This window comes from Gracilinanus agilis, chromosome 2 (assembly GCF_016433145.1).
Source record: "Gracilinanus agilis isolate LMUSP501 chromosome 2, AgileGrace, whole genome shotgun sequence".
NCBI lineage: Eukaryota > Metazoa > Chordata > Mammalia > Didelphimorphia > Didelphidae > Gracilinanus > Gracilinanus agilis.
Genome location: NC_058131.1, coordinates 432,501,083 through 432,516,372, shown reverse-complemented (window position 1 = coordinate 432,516,372; position 15,290 = coordinate 432,501,083). Strand labels below are relative to the sequence as shown.

Below are 15,290 nucleotides of genomic sequence, written 5' to 3'. Positions count from 1 at the left end.
TCATATCATTAAGTTCATCCACCATCCTAGATGTTCTTGTTCCTACAGATTTTTAGGTCCAATTCCATAGAACTTCAAGAATAGAGACTCTCTGCCTCATAGAACTTTCCTTTTCCTACCAGTGCCTCAAGCACCAAAATCTGCACATAAGAATGGAAAATTACACCTCCTGGTCAAAGCAGGACTGCTGGGATAGAGCCTTTATTGGTGACTTTTGGGCAACAGGGGATTCTGGGTGATCATAAGATAGGGTTACCCAGTATAATTAAGTACTTCTGTGTATAGACTGTACACTGTAAAAACATCATTAAGCTTCTATATATTTTCTTTTTTCATAGTAATTTATTTACTCATTTAATATTATATCACCCAGATGTCATTTCTTAGTACATAGAAGGGCCCTAAGCCTATATACCTTTGGGAGAGGATTCTTCATGATTAGCAAAATGAGAAAAAAAGAAGCATTCTTAACTGAGATATGAGTTTGGGCCACCTTCTGTTAATATAAAATGATCCTACCCAAAGCACAGTGTCTAAAACTAAGTAGTATCTTTTAGTCATATGGACTATTAAGATCATACCTAATAAAGCCGTTGAAGAAGGACATTGGGTTATTTGGTTAGACTCTTAAGCAAAGATGATTTTCCTAATGTGTCTGGATTGACATATCAGGGAGATTTATAGATCACACCTAATGATTTTTCAAGTGAACCCATTGGCAGAAAAAGGAACCAATGAATATGAAGCTTTGAGTACCAAAAGAGGTTGTTAGTCTGGCATATTCGGTTAAGCATGGTTGGCCTTAAGTAACTATTCCTTATCACAGAGGGATTGCCCCACAATAATGGAACTCAGTCCTGGCAGTAGCTCAGTGGATCCTGACTGCCAAGTTCCCAAGACTAGGCCTTGGCTGGGCAGTCCCGTTGGAAATGACTAGCTAAGCATGTTTTACCACTGTGGGAACTCAGGTTACAAATGCAAGTACATGAAAAGTGCTCCTGTCCCCTCCTCACATTTCTGATTTCAAAGAACTAATATAATTTGTAAGTATACAGCACTTTGCCACTTTTAAAGCCCCTTCCCATGCATTATCTCATTTGACTTTCTCAACAGGTCTATAAGGGAGCTTATTATCTCCCTTCCATTGGTGAGTTAAGAGGACCGGAGAATGACTGATCCATGGTTACTTCTAGTAGTCCAACATTAAAATCCATTTCTTTTGAATTCTAGTTGTAGCAGTCTTTCCAATGCACCATTTCCACAGTTAATTTAAATTTAGGACTTTGTTGTTGTTGACTCCATAAACACATGTAAATTGATTTTTTATTTGCAAGGGGATGGGGGTTAACAGTCTGGGTTCTTTTTCCCACCAGCGGCTGTCAGTGCAGGCCATGGCTTGCCCGCCAAATTTGTGATCCACTGTAACAGTCCAATATGGGGCTCTGACAAGTGTGAAGAGCTTCTGGAAAAGACAGTGAAGAACTGTTTGGCCTTGGCAGATGACAAGAAACTGAAATCAATTGCATTTCCATCAATTGGCAGTGGACGGTAAGAGAGCCCACTAGTGTAAATAATCTGTGCCAAAATATGATTCTTGGGTAACATATTCATTTATTCAATTATTGAGAGACAAAGATGAGTAAGGTTAGGTCTTAATCCTCTTGAGGTCTAGTTGAAGAGATGTGACAATTTTAATAATTCAATTTTGTTTCATTTCATTGAATAAATAATTACTTAGTCCTTATATCTGGACCCTGTGCTGGGTACTGAGAATTGAAAGATAAAATAAAACAAGGTCCTGGTCTTCCAGGAACTTTTCCAATCTAGTTGAGATTTGGGATGTGTACACATAACAATAATGTAAATGAGCTTTCCATAAACATAAAGGAGAGATTAAATTGAAACCTGGGAGATTTAAGGAAGGGTTTCTTCTAACTGGGGAATGATAGGGAAGGGATTGGGGAAGGCTTTATGAAGGAAGTGATACCTGAGCTGGACCTTGAAAATAAGAAAGATTTTTAGAAGATGGGGATACATGGAGAATTTTCTGTAGGCCTGAGGGCAGCATCCTCAGAGGCAGAGAGGTGGAAATGGGAAGGATAAAATTGAGGACCACAAGTAGCCAAGTCTGGCTAGGTGATAGAATTTGCAAAGTGAAAGACAGCTAAAAAGATAGATTGGAATCTGATTGAAAAGGGCTTTAAACACCAAGTTGAGGAGTTTGAATTGGAGAGGGTCAGACTAGAGACTTTCTGATTCAATTATTTGTCTTAAAGTCTCCCTCAATGACCAGAGTCATTCTCTTAGAACAGGGCCCAGTAGTGCAGTGCAGGGATTCTCCACTCAGGACAAAACTGAAAACTAACTATATTTACCAACCACATGATATTTTCTGGATAGATGGTAGAAGCATCATCTGTAGGATTTAGGAACCTCAAGGTATAGGCCACTTAATCCAATCCTCTTCTTTTGTAGAGGAGGAAACTGGAGCCTGGAGAAGGTGAGAGACCTCTCCAGGGTCTAATATAGTAAATGACTGTCACCAGAATTTAGGCCGAGACCCTCTCTGACATAAGAACTAGTGCTTTACCCAGGCTAGTGGGCTGCCTGTTGTATGTTGACATTGTACTATACTTTTTCCAGTGGGCTATTTTGCTTTATACATATTGAAAACTATCAGCATTATCTAACTGAGCATTATTTAAAATTAACTGATGCTAATATTTCTACGTTCCGGGGTCCATTAAACCGAACAGAAAAGTGACTGCTTTTTATTAGATAGGAGGTAGTCAATGAGTTCCTAGTAGAATGCACTTTATTTGCAATTAAGGAGATTTATTACATGTAATGTTAACCCAGGCCCAAAGTAAATTGGGAACCACTTTCCACAAAGCAGTCTTGTAGGAAAGTCTAAAATAGCTATGCCTCTAAAGTCTGTTCTTTATCACTGAATCACTGTGTTACCTTTGATAAATGAGTCAACCTCTCTGTCCTTTAGTTTATTTATTGGTAAGTGAGGTTAATATGGTTTACTTTCCTCATAGGAGTATTATGAGGCTTAGTTAATTAGCGTTTATAATGCACTTTGATATACTCTGATAAAAGGTGTTTCAGAAGTGAGAGGCAATATTATTCTTTATTGGTAGCAGTATTTTTTCCTTTAGCTATTGAAGAAGCTTTTAATTGAATTATGAAGATTAATTCCTATAAAAATGCATCTGTTTTTGCAAGCATATTTACATTTTTCATGGAGTAAAACATTTTTTAAAAATAATAAATTGAAAAACTTTTAAGATCTGCAAGTGCCGAAGGCACCACATGTGCACAGCTGTTCTGTTAAAGACATCTGTCAAGCAGACATCACCTTATAAAGCCATGTAAACAGTTTCATTCCCTTTCATGACTCAAGAATGGGATTACACCAAAGCTGTTCAAATAAATCATGTTGGATTTTAGGAGGGGAAATAAAAAGGCTTGTTTGTGGCATTCAGTGTCTCCAACATAAAAGTCATGTTGAGACTTAAAAAAAAAATTAAGTCCAGCATGCTAAAGGAAAGACCTGGCGATGGCAGTCTCATATAACAGTATTTTGATATCCTCAGCCTCCAGCAACGGTAACAATCACAATACTACACATTATCAGTGTGTATTCTGTACTGGACATTTGCCTCAGATGATTTCTTTTTAAATGTGCTTTGGTTAAATAAAATCCAACATTGTAATGTAGGATGTAGGAAACTACCTTTGGCAACTAGACATCCTGTTTCCAGCCAGTTAGACCACAATATTTATTGAGCCTCCACTTCATGCAAAGCTTTCCTGGGTTCTGGTTGACATTAAGAGGGTGCACACAGTCTCCTAGGAGAAAAACACAGAATCAATTTGCTCTCTTCTAGTTAGGGGATTTTGCATGAACTTTTCTTTAATTTATGAGTTCTGAGACAAAGCCAGTTTAGGGCTCTATTCTTCTTTCCATTTGGCAAGTGCAAGCCCCACAGTCATTTGCATGGTAGGTTATCCAAACTCTTTGAGCAGGCAGAGACTGGGTGGCAGGAGGAAACACTGTGGAATTCCTTCACCCTATAAACTTAGGGTTATAACTAATAGGCCCCTCCCTTGTGCCTTTGGCATTTGGGCCTAGGAGACAAACACATTAGAGAAAAATCAAAAAGAGGTCATAGTGGCAAAGTCATGGGGTAAAATGGGAGATAATGAACTAGCACTGTAAGTTCTGGGGTGGGAACTTGTGGGATGAGACCCCACCTACTATCATTGACCCTGAGGGCATTCTCTTTGCTTGAAGAACTACCCTTTCAGAGCAGGCTCTTTGTTTTATTGATAAGTAAGGCCACCCTTTCATGAAAACTGTGAATATCTTAAAAGTAGCTTCAAATTGACCCAAATGTCAGAGCCTGGCCAAGACACTGTCAAAGGTATTTCAAAGTGTAGGAGTGGTTGCAGGTCCATGGTCCAGCAATAGAGGCAACACAGCTAATTTCTTTCCTTAGACTTTTTAGTCCTGTCCATCTCCTAAACAGTCAAAACTTATGGAAAATGTTTCCAATTGCCTCTTCTCAGCTATACTTGAGGAAATGGCAGGAATAGGTCATGGTATACATTCCAGGGAGTTAACCTCCAAATATCTGTGTCAGTGACTATATCCCCAGGATAAAATCAGTGTAATGAATAACCTGAAAATGCAATCTGTAATCTCAGTAGTTCAGACAGCACTGAAAATAAGTACCAAATCAGGCAGGATGACATTCAGTGACATACTTTTGATAGATCTGGGAATAGAACAATAAAGCTAGAAGAGTTTTTTGGTTACTGTTTGGTTTGGATTCATGATTTCATCAAGGTAAGGAATTCTTCCTATGGAAACTTCACTGATGTACAACTTTGCCGTGAATAGGTGTCAGAAAGACTTGAGTGCAATCCTGCTTTAATAACTAGCTATGTGAGCCTCAGCAGGTCACTTAATCTGTTAGCCTCTGTTTTCTTATCTGTAAAATGGAAATAAATAGTAGTAACTACCGCACAGGGTTCTTGTGAAGATCAAATGAGATGGCATGTGAAAGATATATAAATGATAGCCATTGTATATTAATTATTATGTATTATATATAATGTTTACAATATGATATATATAATAACAATAACAAATCTTGGTTTTGTTGTTATTATTGTAACTTATAGCCTTAGAATGTTGTCTGGTGCACTGAAAGGTTGTGACTTGCCCATGTTCACTCAGAGTAGGCAGAATTTGAGCCCAAGATTTCTGGACACCCAAGTTGGCCTCTTATCCACTGTGCTACAATGCCTCTGTAGGGAAGAAAGCTATCATTTATATATCTCTTATCTATTTCTGCCATTTAAGACCCACTTACAAAGTGAAAAAATAGATAAGGGGGTTTGTGGCCTGAGGGTAATGCACAAGTATCATTGCTCCATAATTTAAGGGCTTTGGAAATCATGCAATCTAAAACTGTTCCTGTAGAGAGAAGAAAACTGAAGACCAGACTCCCAAAGCTGGGATTAGAACCCTGTTCTCTTGCCTTGAATCTCAGGTGTTCATGTCACATAACAAGGACAGAGCAATTTGTGCCCCAAACACAGACCCAAAGAGGAAAATTCGACTTTCAAGATTTCAGAGTACTTCATGCTGCACCAGAATAATCAAACTTCACCTCCAGTAAGATTAGCAATAATAATCATAAGAGCTAACTTTATTTACTACTTTAAAGTAAACTTTCTTAACTTTTTTTGTATCATAGGCCCCTCTGATAATTTGGTGAAGGCTATAGTCCCTTCTCAGAGTAATGTTTTTAAAAAGCATACTGTTATGAGGAAAGGAGAGAAACAGATAAAAGAGATTTTGCACAGAGAGCAGTGTGCAGGACAGTGCCACATGCCCTGGAACCAGAGGCTGTGTTCTAAGGATGAGGGGACATTATAAAAAGGACACAGAGATCAGCCAAGGGGCTTTTTGGACTTCCTGTTGTGGGGATAGCCTAAAGCTGACAACTTCCTCACTGAAATAGGTGGATGATCTGTCTGGTTGTTGTTGTAGACATGAGATACCAAGACTGAGGGTATCCCACAGTGTGGAGGCCCAGACAGACCTTTATTGGGCTCAGCACGCTTCTTAAACTCTCAGGCAATTTACAAAAAAGTTCAAGGTTTTATTTTAAAACCAGTCACTTGGAAGGGAGGATTAGGGATAGGATGCCCTAATCTAAGAGAGCTAATCCAACCCCTTTTTCAATGACTCCTGCAAAAGAGTGTCTTTTGGTCTTCAGGCTGCCTGTCTCTATACTGTCTGTCTATAAAAATCCCAGCTAACTAACTACCTGAGCGACTAAATCCTCCCAGATAGTATTTTGGTTAGATTGATAGTCTCTCAGCACAATTAGGCTGATCCCTGTATTTCAGGGGTCAAACCTCTTTGGGCTAGGCCCAAGATGGCTTCAGGCCTATCTCACAGACAGTTACTGGCTGGCCGGCAGAGATCTTCACAGCAGTTGGGAACACTCAGGACACAGGAACACAGTTGTATCACAGGTATGAATTTAAACAGGATCACAGGATCTGAAGCTTTGGCTTCGAGGGGAAAAGGAGAGGAAGTTGTCAGTTTTAGGCTATCCCCACAACAGGAAGTCCAAAAAGCCCCTTGGCTGCTCTCTTTGTCCTTTTTTATAACGTCCCCTCATTCTTAGAACATAGCCTCTGGTTCCAGGGCATGTCTGCACACTGCTCTCTGTGCAAAATCTCTTTTACCTATTTGTTTCCTTTCCTTATAACAATACCAGTCATATCGAGAAAGTTTTCAAAATATTCAGAAAACAAGTTCACAGGCCCCAGATTAGGGATTCTTTCTCTATAATTTGTCAAGTGCTACACATACATGTGATTGGAACCTTACCACAATCCTGTGATGTATGTACTATAAGCATTATTATTTCCATATTACAGATGAGCTACATCCAGTTGGGATGACTGCAATAAGAGGATTCTCTTCTTAGCATGTTGATGAAAAGTTTTAGGCAAAGTACCTTATTCAGTTCACCTCCATTTTTTAATGAACAAATTTCTCGCCACACATCTATCTCTTCATCTGGGAATACTTAACTCATTTCAAAGCTTAGATCAAATACCACCCTTCCTTATAAGTGTTTATATGTTTTCTCTCAGGACAAAGTAAAATCCTTGAGAAAACTGTTTTTGTTTTTGTCTTTGATTCCTCTTCACCTAGCACAATTCCTGGCACATAGGTGCTTAAGAAATGCTTGCCGAGGGGGGCAACTGGGTGGCTCCGTGGATTGAGAGCCAGGCCTAGAGACCAGAGGTTCAAATCTGGCTTCAGACACTTCCTAACTGTGTGACCATGGGCAGGTCAGTTAATCCCTATTGCCTAGCCCTTACCACTCTTCTGCCTTGGAGCCAATACACCGTATTGATTCTAAGACAGAAGATAAGGGTTTTAAAAAAAGAAATGCTTGTTGAATTAAATTGAATTCAGCTTTTGAGAAAAGAAAATATTCTTGGAGAAATGGCCACAAATAGAACTTAATTCTTGCCTGGCAGGATAGTCCTCATGAACTGAAAACACTGTGGAAGTTAATCCTTTCTGTTGTCCCTCTTCAAAAATATGTACCATTCTTCTAGACCCCCTGGGACTGTGCCACTGGTCTGGAAGGGTGAGAAGAATTTTTTCTTGTCATAAAGATCATGTTGGGCAGGAAGAGAGAAATATTTACTATGAAAGTGGTAGACACCTTGAAACACATTTCAGGAAAACCAACGTGAGACTTTTCTGTTAATAAATCCTTATTAACATTCATTTACCACTGACCTGTGAATGAGGTCATATGTTTCCTTTTGGTAGACTATTATATTACATTGTTTACTTACTATGTCATGCATGTATCCATATCCATACACATGTACATACAGGGAACAGAAAATATTCATAAGTTTAGTTCCTAGATATAATGGACCTCTTCTGCCTTCTCCTTACCTGAGCAAGAGTTTTTCCAGTGTCCACTGTCCTGTTGCTGTCAGACTTCAGAAATAGATATATTTCAAGGGCTTATAGTGCAAAGTAAGCACTGATAGTTCAGGACAGGATACATCTCTCCTATTCCCTCCTCTCTGCTCTAAGTCTTTTCCAGTGGCTTGAGGCAGACCCCATTATAAATACTGAGTTGAGAGTCTGTTGGAGATTAGACTTAATGCATAGGAAAAGATAATAAGCATATTCCTATTTTATGTGAATATCCAAACATGATCCCTTGGGCTAGGTCTACACAGCCAAAATGATGCCAAACATTCAGTTCCTAAAATCCTAATTTGGTTGGACTGGGGTTCAAATGCTTGAGCAGTGAGGCTGAGGATCAAGTTACCTAGCTACGAGACTATAAGCCATTCAGTTCTTAGGGAGCCCCTGAGCACTTGCTGTAGACTTGCCACTGTGTCAAGATAAAGAAACAGATAACCTAGCTCCTACTTAGAGAAACATAGCCTGTTTACCAGAACATAAATTTAGGACCATAAAGCCATCGTGTCCTTTATAGATCAGGAACACAGTTCCTAAAGAGGTTAAATGATTTGCCCAAGGCCACACAGAGAGTGACAAAGTTGAGATTTGAACCAAAGTCCTATGATTCCAAATCCAGCACTCTCTCCACTATAAGGGAAATGAGACATAAGATAATTTGTTTTTTCAACAAGCAGCATGGAGAAATGTGATATTGGAGAAAAATACAGGTGATGATGGGACATAGACATTTGTTTTTTGTAGGATCTCCAATAGAATGGAGGTTTCTTGAGGGCATTGCCTGGCATATACATGGGTACTTAATGAAAGCTTGCCGTGTTACTTGGCTTTCTTTTCTGTCCTATACGATGGCATATACCAGATGAGTTCAAAATCTAGATGGCCCTCCTGCTATAGTGAGAACCACATACCCTTTTAAAAGTAAAAGTGTATCAGGGAAAACCAAATAAACCAGGGAATAATGGGATGAAATCCTTTTCTCCTCCCATCAGCCATGGCCCCTGCTGGGCACTGTAGTCACAGCCAACAGTTTCCCCCTTAATCAAGGAGGTATTTTGAGACTCAACAGGAACCCAGACTGATCCCCACAGTGAACAGTTTTCTCTTCAGGCATGTGTTTCTAGAGCTCCTTGGCTGCTAGTGGGTCCATTTATGTCTGGTCCTGGGAAGGCTTCCCATTCCCTACTAGCCCGCTCTCCTTGGGTTGTTCTCACAGCTGGGAAAATTAATGGAATCATTGTAACCTGATCAGGTACTCCAAGTGGCAGCTGTACTTACAGCATGAAAATAATCTTTCATTCCTTGTGTGACACTTAAATGATCTCTTATTCAAATGGTCTCTACCTGACCCTCAGCACCACCCATCCCCTCCCCCACCATGCCTACTTTAGCTTAGCTCAGGAGTGGTCTGTATAGATCTGCTGTGATTCTGCCAAGTCCTCAGCCATGGATAGTCCATGGGAATGAGAGGAGGCACTATGGGACAGGGGGAAGGGAGCCCAATTTGGGTTCAGAATCCAGGAGTCAAGTTCCAACTCTGTTTATTCATTATCTTTGTGGCCTTGGACAAATCATTTCTTCTTTAGGCCTCATTTTGTTCCTATAAAATGAGAGGGTTAGACTGGAGAACCTTGAAGGTCCCGCGTCCAGCTCTAAAATGATGATTCTGTGACAGAGAGCTTAGCTACATGCAGCCTTTCCCTAACCTCTGCTACTGCTTAGTACTGAAACCTATACTCAGGATAAATCTTTTGCATGAATTCCCACCATCACATATGGTAGTATCTTTAAAGTTAAAAGCTTGAGGGTTTGCAGGCTATGTTTAGATGACAAAATGGAGAAAAGAAATCCCAGGGAAAGTAGATAGTTGGGCTGACTTAGATATATGCCACAGACTTTACCTTTCTAAATTTAAACTGATTTGCATTATCTCATATTAAAATGAGGCAGGAATTGAATATATCATCTTTTTTCCCCATTCAGTTAAAATTAGGCGATTGTAGTGTACATGCCTGGAAATACTTGAGCAGAAATGGGTATCTAGTGAAAGGAAAAAAAGAAATCATTGCTATCCTATCTCTGGGTATGTCTTTTCCATCCCCACAATAGTAGCTCGTAGTATGTGCCAATTAGTTTTCCCACTTAGCTTTCCAGGACTTGTCTGTATTACCTTCTCTGTGTCGTAATTATAGAGTCATAGATTGAGGAGTAGGAGGAGCCATGGAAGTCACCTTGTCCAAACCTCTCAGAAAACAGACTCACAGGTAATACAGCCAGGATTCAAACCCAAGACCTCTGATTCCAAAGCTAGCATTCTCTCTGCTGCCCCATGCTGCATTACCCCAGTCAGGAGCTGTATTCCTTTTCAAAATCTGCCATATCTCCTCCATCCAAATGAACACCATTCTCTTCAAAGTAATTCTCTTGGGAGATGACATATTTCTTAATCCAGCAATGCTGCTTTCCCCCACAGTGATTCCCTTTGGGAACTGCCATCAGGGTCTGGGACCCAGGCTTTTGAATCTTCTGTAGTGGCAAATATTCCTCCTTTGTGGCTGGATTTGATTTCTGGATATAGTCAAAAGCCCCTTGGAGCTATCTAAGTCCAGTGTGTCATTATACTTGTAATAAGGTTTTCAGTCTAAAGTGGAAGTAAAACTACTAATAAATGAGAGGACTTACCAACTAGTTATAAATGAATGTATGAGTTCCTAAAGAGGAGTCCAGAAATGTTTTGGGCTGTAGCAATTATTTTTTGGAATGAGTTCACAGTCTTCCAAGAGTACATCTTTTTTTGTTGTTGGTTTTTTAACCCTTAACTTCCGTCTTAGAATGGATAGTAAGTATCTAAGACAAAAGAGCAGTAAAGGCTAGGCAGATGAGCTTCAAGGGCTAACCAATTGGGATTAAGTGACTTGCCCAGGTTTCATACTGCTAGGAAGTATCTGAGGCCAGATTTGAACCCGGATTCTTCCAACTCCAGGCCTGGCACTTTATCCACTGTGCTACCTAGGCACCACCAAAGGGAACTTCATAAGGAGAAAGTTCAATTCAAGAAACATTTATTTATGCCTCTACTGTATGCTAGACCCAAAAGAGGCATCATAGTGGTTAGAGAGGAGGCATTGGAATCAAGAAGACCTGAGTTCCGGTCTGTCTTCTGAAACATGCTAGCTGTGTGACCCTGGGTAAGTCAGTGCTCTAGGACTAGAAGTAGCAGAGAAGCTGTTGCCTTGGGAGAGAAAGTTCCCTATGTCAGTGAAATCACCCGGAAAGCTTCTATCCTTCTGTGGCAAGTACTTTCCTAAATATTGGAGAATTCAGAGAATAAAAGAAAATAGGGCCTGCCTTCAAGGAGATTCTCCAACACTTTTTGGATATATAGATTTCGATGTAATAGAGGATAATCATAGCTTTAGACCCATACAACCTATTTGGGACTGATTGCACTAAGCCTGTACTCCCCCTCAACATTTTACAGAAAAGTCACCCATCCAGAGTGTCACAGAAAGAAGGGAAGCAATAAGCATTTATAGAGCACCTATTATGTGCCAGGAATCAAGCTAGTCTTTGTTACAAATTACCTCCTTTGATCTTCACAACAGCCCTAGGACCTAGGGCCTATTGTTATTCCCATTTAAGAGTTGAATAAACTGAGACTGAGGTTAAGGGATTTGTGAAGAATCAAATGGCTAGTAAGTGCCAGAGGTCACATTTGAACTCAGGTCTTCCTGACTCCAGGTATATAGACATGTATTTGCAGTTCTGGCTCTCTGTGTGTGTCTGTGTGTGTACACACACAGAGCTTTAATGTAAGTTGAACCCTACTGTCTGAACACATGAAAACCAGGCCTAGATTGGACACTTGGCATTCAGTGTAATTCAAAAAATAAGTAATTATGGTATGCCAGGTACAAGAGATGGAAAAATAACAGTAAAAACATTTTCTGCTCTTGAGGAACTTCTGTTCTGCTTGGGGGAAGCAACATGTACACAGTTAAATAAATAGAAAAGATATACAAAGTAAACATAATTTCCAAGACAAAATTGGGTGGGGGATAGGGGGAGGAGGGGGAAGGAAGGGAGGGATAGTTACTTGAAAGGGCCAGGAGAAATGTTTGTTGAAAAAAATAAAAAGCATAGGAATGAAAAGAGCTTGCCTTAATATGATGAAAAGCATATATTTAAAAGCAAGGTCTAGCATTATTTGCATTGCAATAGAATAGCCCTTAATGTCCTGGGCACTTTCTAAGACTCTAAGTTGAAGAGTAGGTTACTGCCTGCATTGGTAGAGGGAATTTCCTCATCTGCGCTTTTCCTACATGAATGAAATTATGTGTCCTGTGCCTTTCAAGGTACAGTTATAGTAGGTATTTATCAAATACTTGCTGAATGAATGAAGAAATTAAGAAACTCTGGACTTTTCTAATCAAGAGTGAATAAGGATGTCCACTGTCACCATTACTATTTGGTATAGTACTAAAAATGCTAGCTACTACAGGGAGACCAGGGAGAAAAGAATGGGGAGTAGGCACTAAAGAAAAGAAAGTTTTTGTAGACCCTAGGATGGCTTGCTTAAGCTTCATTAAAATTGGCATCCCTGTTTTCATCTGGCATGTCCATTTAGCTTTTTCTCCCAATACTCAGGCAATTTGGCCCTAACCGGGTTTGTGTTTATGTCTGTTTTTGTCCTCAGCCTTTTATGATGGGTTTCTTGCCCAACCATGATTTTAGTTAACCTCGATATACAAGGGTCATACACAGAACACATTTAGAAAAACAAATTACCTGGGAAGCTAATGTCTTAATTTTTAGGCCATCTTGGCACATGCCAGTAGGAATAATTCAAAGATGCTCCACTCTAAGAAGGTCCCCATTGAGACAAAAATCAGGTGTTGGGGAATTAGGAGCTGAATTATCTACCGGTTCCATTTCAGGTCCTTGTATTTGTGAGTGGCATTTGAAAAAATGCACAGAAACTCACCCACCCACAGGGTGTAGGCTTGTGGCTTCCAGCCTTTCCTGTCCTGTGGTTCTGCTCCACCACTCTTGAACATGTTTTATGGAGTATGTTTATTTTGCTAAAAATTCAATTGAATTAAAAGGACTTTTGTGTTAAGAATTGAATGATATACTCTAAAATTGGGCATTTAGGTTGTTTTAGTGTTCGCAGGCCCATAGATCCTTCAAGACCAGAGCTGGCCTTGTATGAGTATATATAATATTATTGAGACGTATGCCTAATAGTATTCTGTATGGATATGGTAGTGGTGTAGTAGAGTAGTAGGCTTACTGAGTAGGCTTCAGTTGAATCTGTGATTATATCCTGCCTCCAGTCCTGCAGAAGCATGAGAAAATGACATGATAGCCTATTGGACCATTAATCAGAGGGTCAGAGCTGAGAGGATAGGCCAGAGGACCTATATGGCCAAGTGGGAAAGGGGAGCAGCAGCTGCTACTTTTGACCCCAACACTACCCCCTGGGTTTGGGATAATCATAAGCTAACTGGTGTGCTTTCTCCCTCTACAGAAATGGTTTCCCCAAACAGACGGCAGCACAGCTGATCCTGAGAGCTATCTCCAGCTACTTTGTGTCCACGATGTCCTCATCAATCAAAACGGTTTATTTCGTGCTCTTTGACAGTGAGAGTATAGGGATATACGTGCAGGAAATGGCAAAACTAGATGCTAACTGAGTTGAAAGAACTACAGAAGCATCCCAAACTCACTTGGTTCCTTTCTCCAATTTAAAATTAAAAAGGAAAAAAAAAGTCCTTAACTCCTAATTGTGAGGCAACACCCTTTATTTTCAATTTTGCTCATCTAGGGAAATGTTTTTTTGTTGTTGTTGTTGTTTGTTTTTTGGGTTAATTTTTTTGACCTTCTAAAATGTTTTTATGTTAGCACTGATAGTTGGCATTACTGCTGTTAATGCACTGTTTCAGCCCTTGTATGAGGTTAGTGTAATCTAGGAGATTTTATAGTTTTATTTTAATGAAAACCGGATTGATGCAGACAGTAGTGAGAAGTACATTGTCTTTTACATGTGGAAGAAACCAGGAAGCCCTATTTTGTAACTGTGTTGTGGTACGTAATCCTACATTGCGTGATGTTTCCTTATCACATTTTTCTCATTTTTTTCCTAAAACAACAACAAAAAAAGAAAAAAAAATCACATCTAATTTCTGTTTACTTATTGTCTTAATGATGGATCTGGAAATGGGGGAAAAAAGAGAAGCCTGTTGTCCTTAATTATATTTGCAATTTGGAATTTGTGTGAATTGATTTAGTAAAATGTTAAACTGTTTCTGTGCCTCGTGTGTTTTTGGGTAACTATACCGGAGAGGACCATGGCTTGTTTCTCACAGTGACTGGGAAAGAATGGAAGGCTCTAAGATCTTGCTTGTTTAGAGAAATGGATTGTGCAGAGTTAAATTCCCTTTCCCTACCTCCAATCTCAGGTCCCAGAATGGTCTGTCAATTCTCATTCACATCTTCAGGCATTGAAGCTCACATTCCACCTGCATAATCAGAGGATGGCCCTTTTATCTCAACTGCATATCATACCTCATTCTTGCATACTGACCATGTACATGAAAGAACCCTTTAGCATGGACTTGTTCCTGCAGCCACCTACCTAGAGTTGCAAACCAAGATCTCTAAAAACACATGTTCGGTATGACTTTTCATAAAATGTTTATGCTATAATTTTTAGTGAGAGGCAGTTTAGTTTGGAGCAGTGATGTCAAATTCATTAGAAAGAGGGGCCACTAAACAGTAAACATCAGTGATTCCCAAAGTGGGCGCCACCGCCCCCTGCTGGGTGCTGCAGCAATCTAGGGAGGCGGTGATGGCCACAGGTGCATTTGGGGGCGGTGAATAACTTTGTCAGGGGGTGGTGATAGTATGTGACAGGGGGTGCTAAGTAATATTTTTTTCTGGAAAGGGGGCGGTAGGCCAAAAAAGTTTGGGAACCACTGGTGTATATATAAAGATCCCTGCCCCATGATGCCTTGGAAAATCATTAAAACCATCATATTATCTGTGTTCTCTGGTATTTTTATTAATTTTGTTAAATATTTCCCAAATACATTTTAATCTGGCTGGGGCAGCACTGAGTTGCCTTTTTGACACCTCTAATGTAAAGTTACCTTCCATATCCAGAAGGTTGGGCTTCAAGTCTTGCCCCTGGCCCATACACATTTTTTAACTCTGGGTAAGCTGAACTCCTCAG

At 39.8% G+C, this 15,290-nt stretch overlaps 1 protein-coding gene across 5 annotated transcripts in view; it reads left to right on the top strand.

Moving 5' to 3' along the window:
- The window catches only part of LOC123237645 (core histone macro-H2A.1), a 110,525-nt gene extending 96,162 nt beyond the window's left edge, over positions 1–14,363 (top strand). For all 5 annotated transcript variants that reach the window (XM_044664699.1, XM_044664697.1, XM_044664698.1 and 2 more), the window contains 2 exons: positions 1,374–1,548; positions 13,587–14,363. In XM_044664699.1, the coding sequence (XP_044520634.1) occupies positions 1,374–1,548; positions 13,587–13,752 (341 nt within the window). In that variant the 3' untranslated portion in view covers positions 13,753–14,363. The remainder of the gene's footprint in view (positions 1–1,373; positions 1,549–13,586) is intronic.
- The last annotated feature ends 927 nt before the right edge of the window (positions 14,364–15,290 follow it).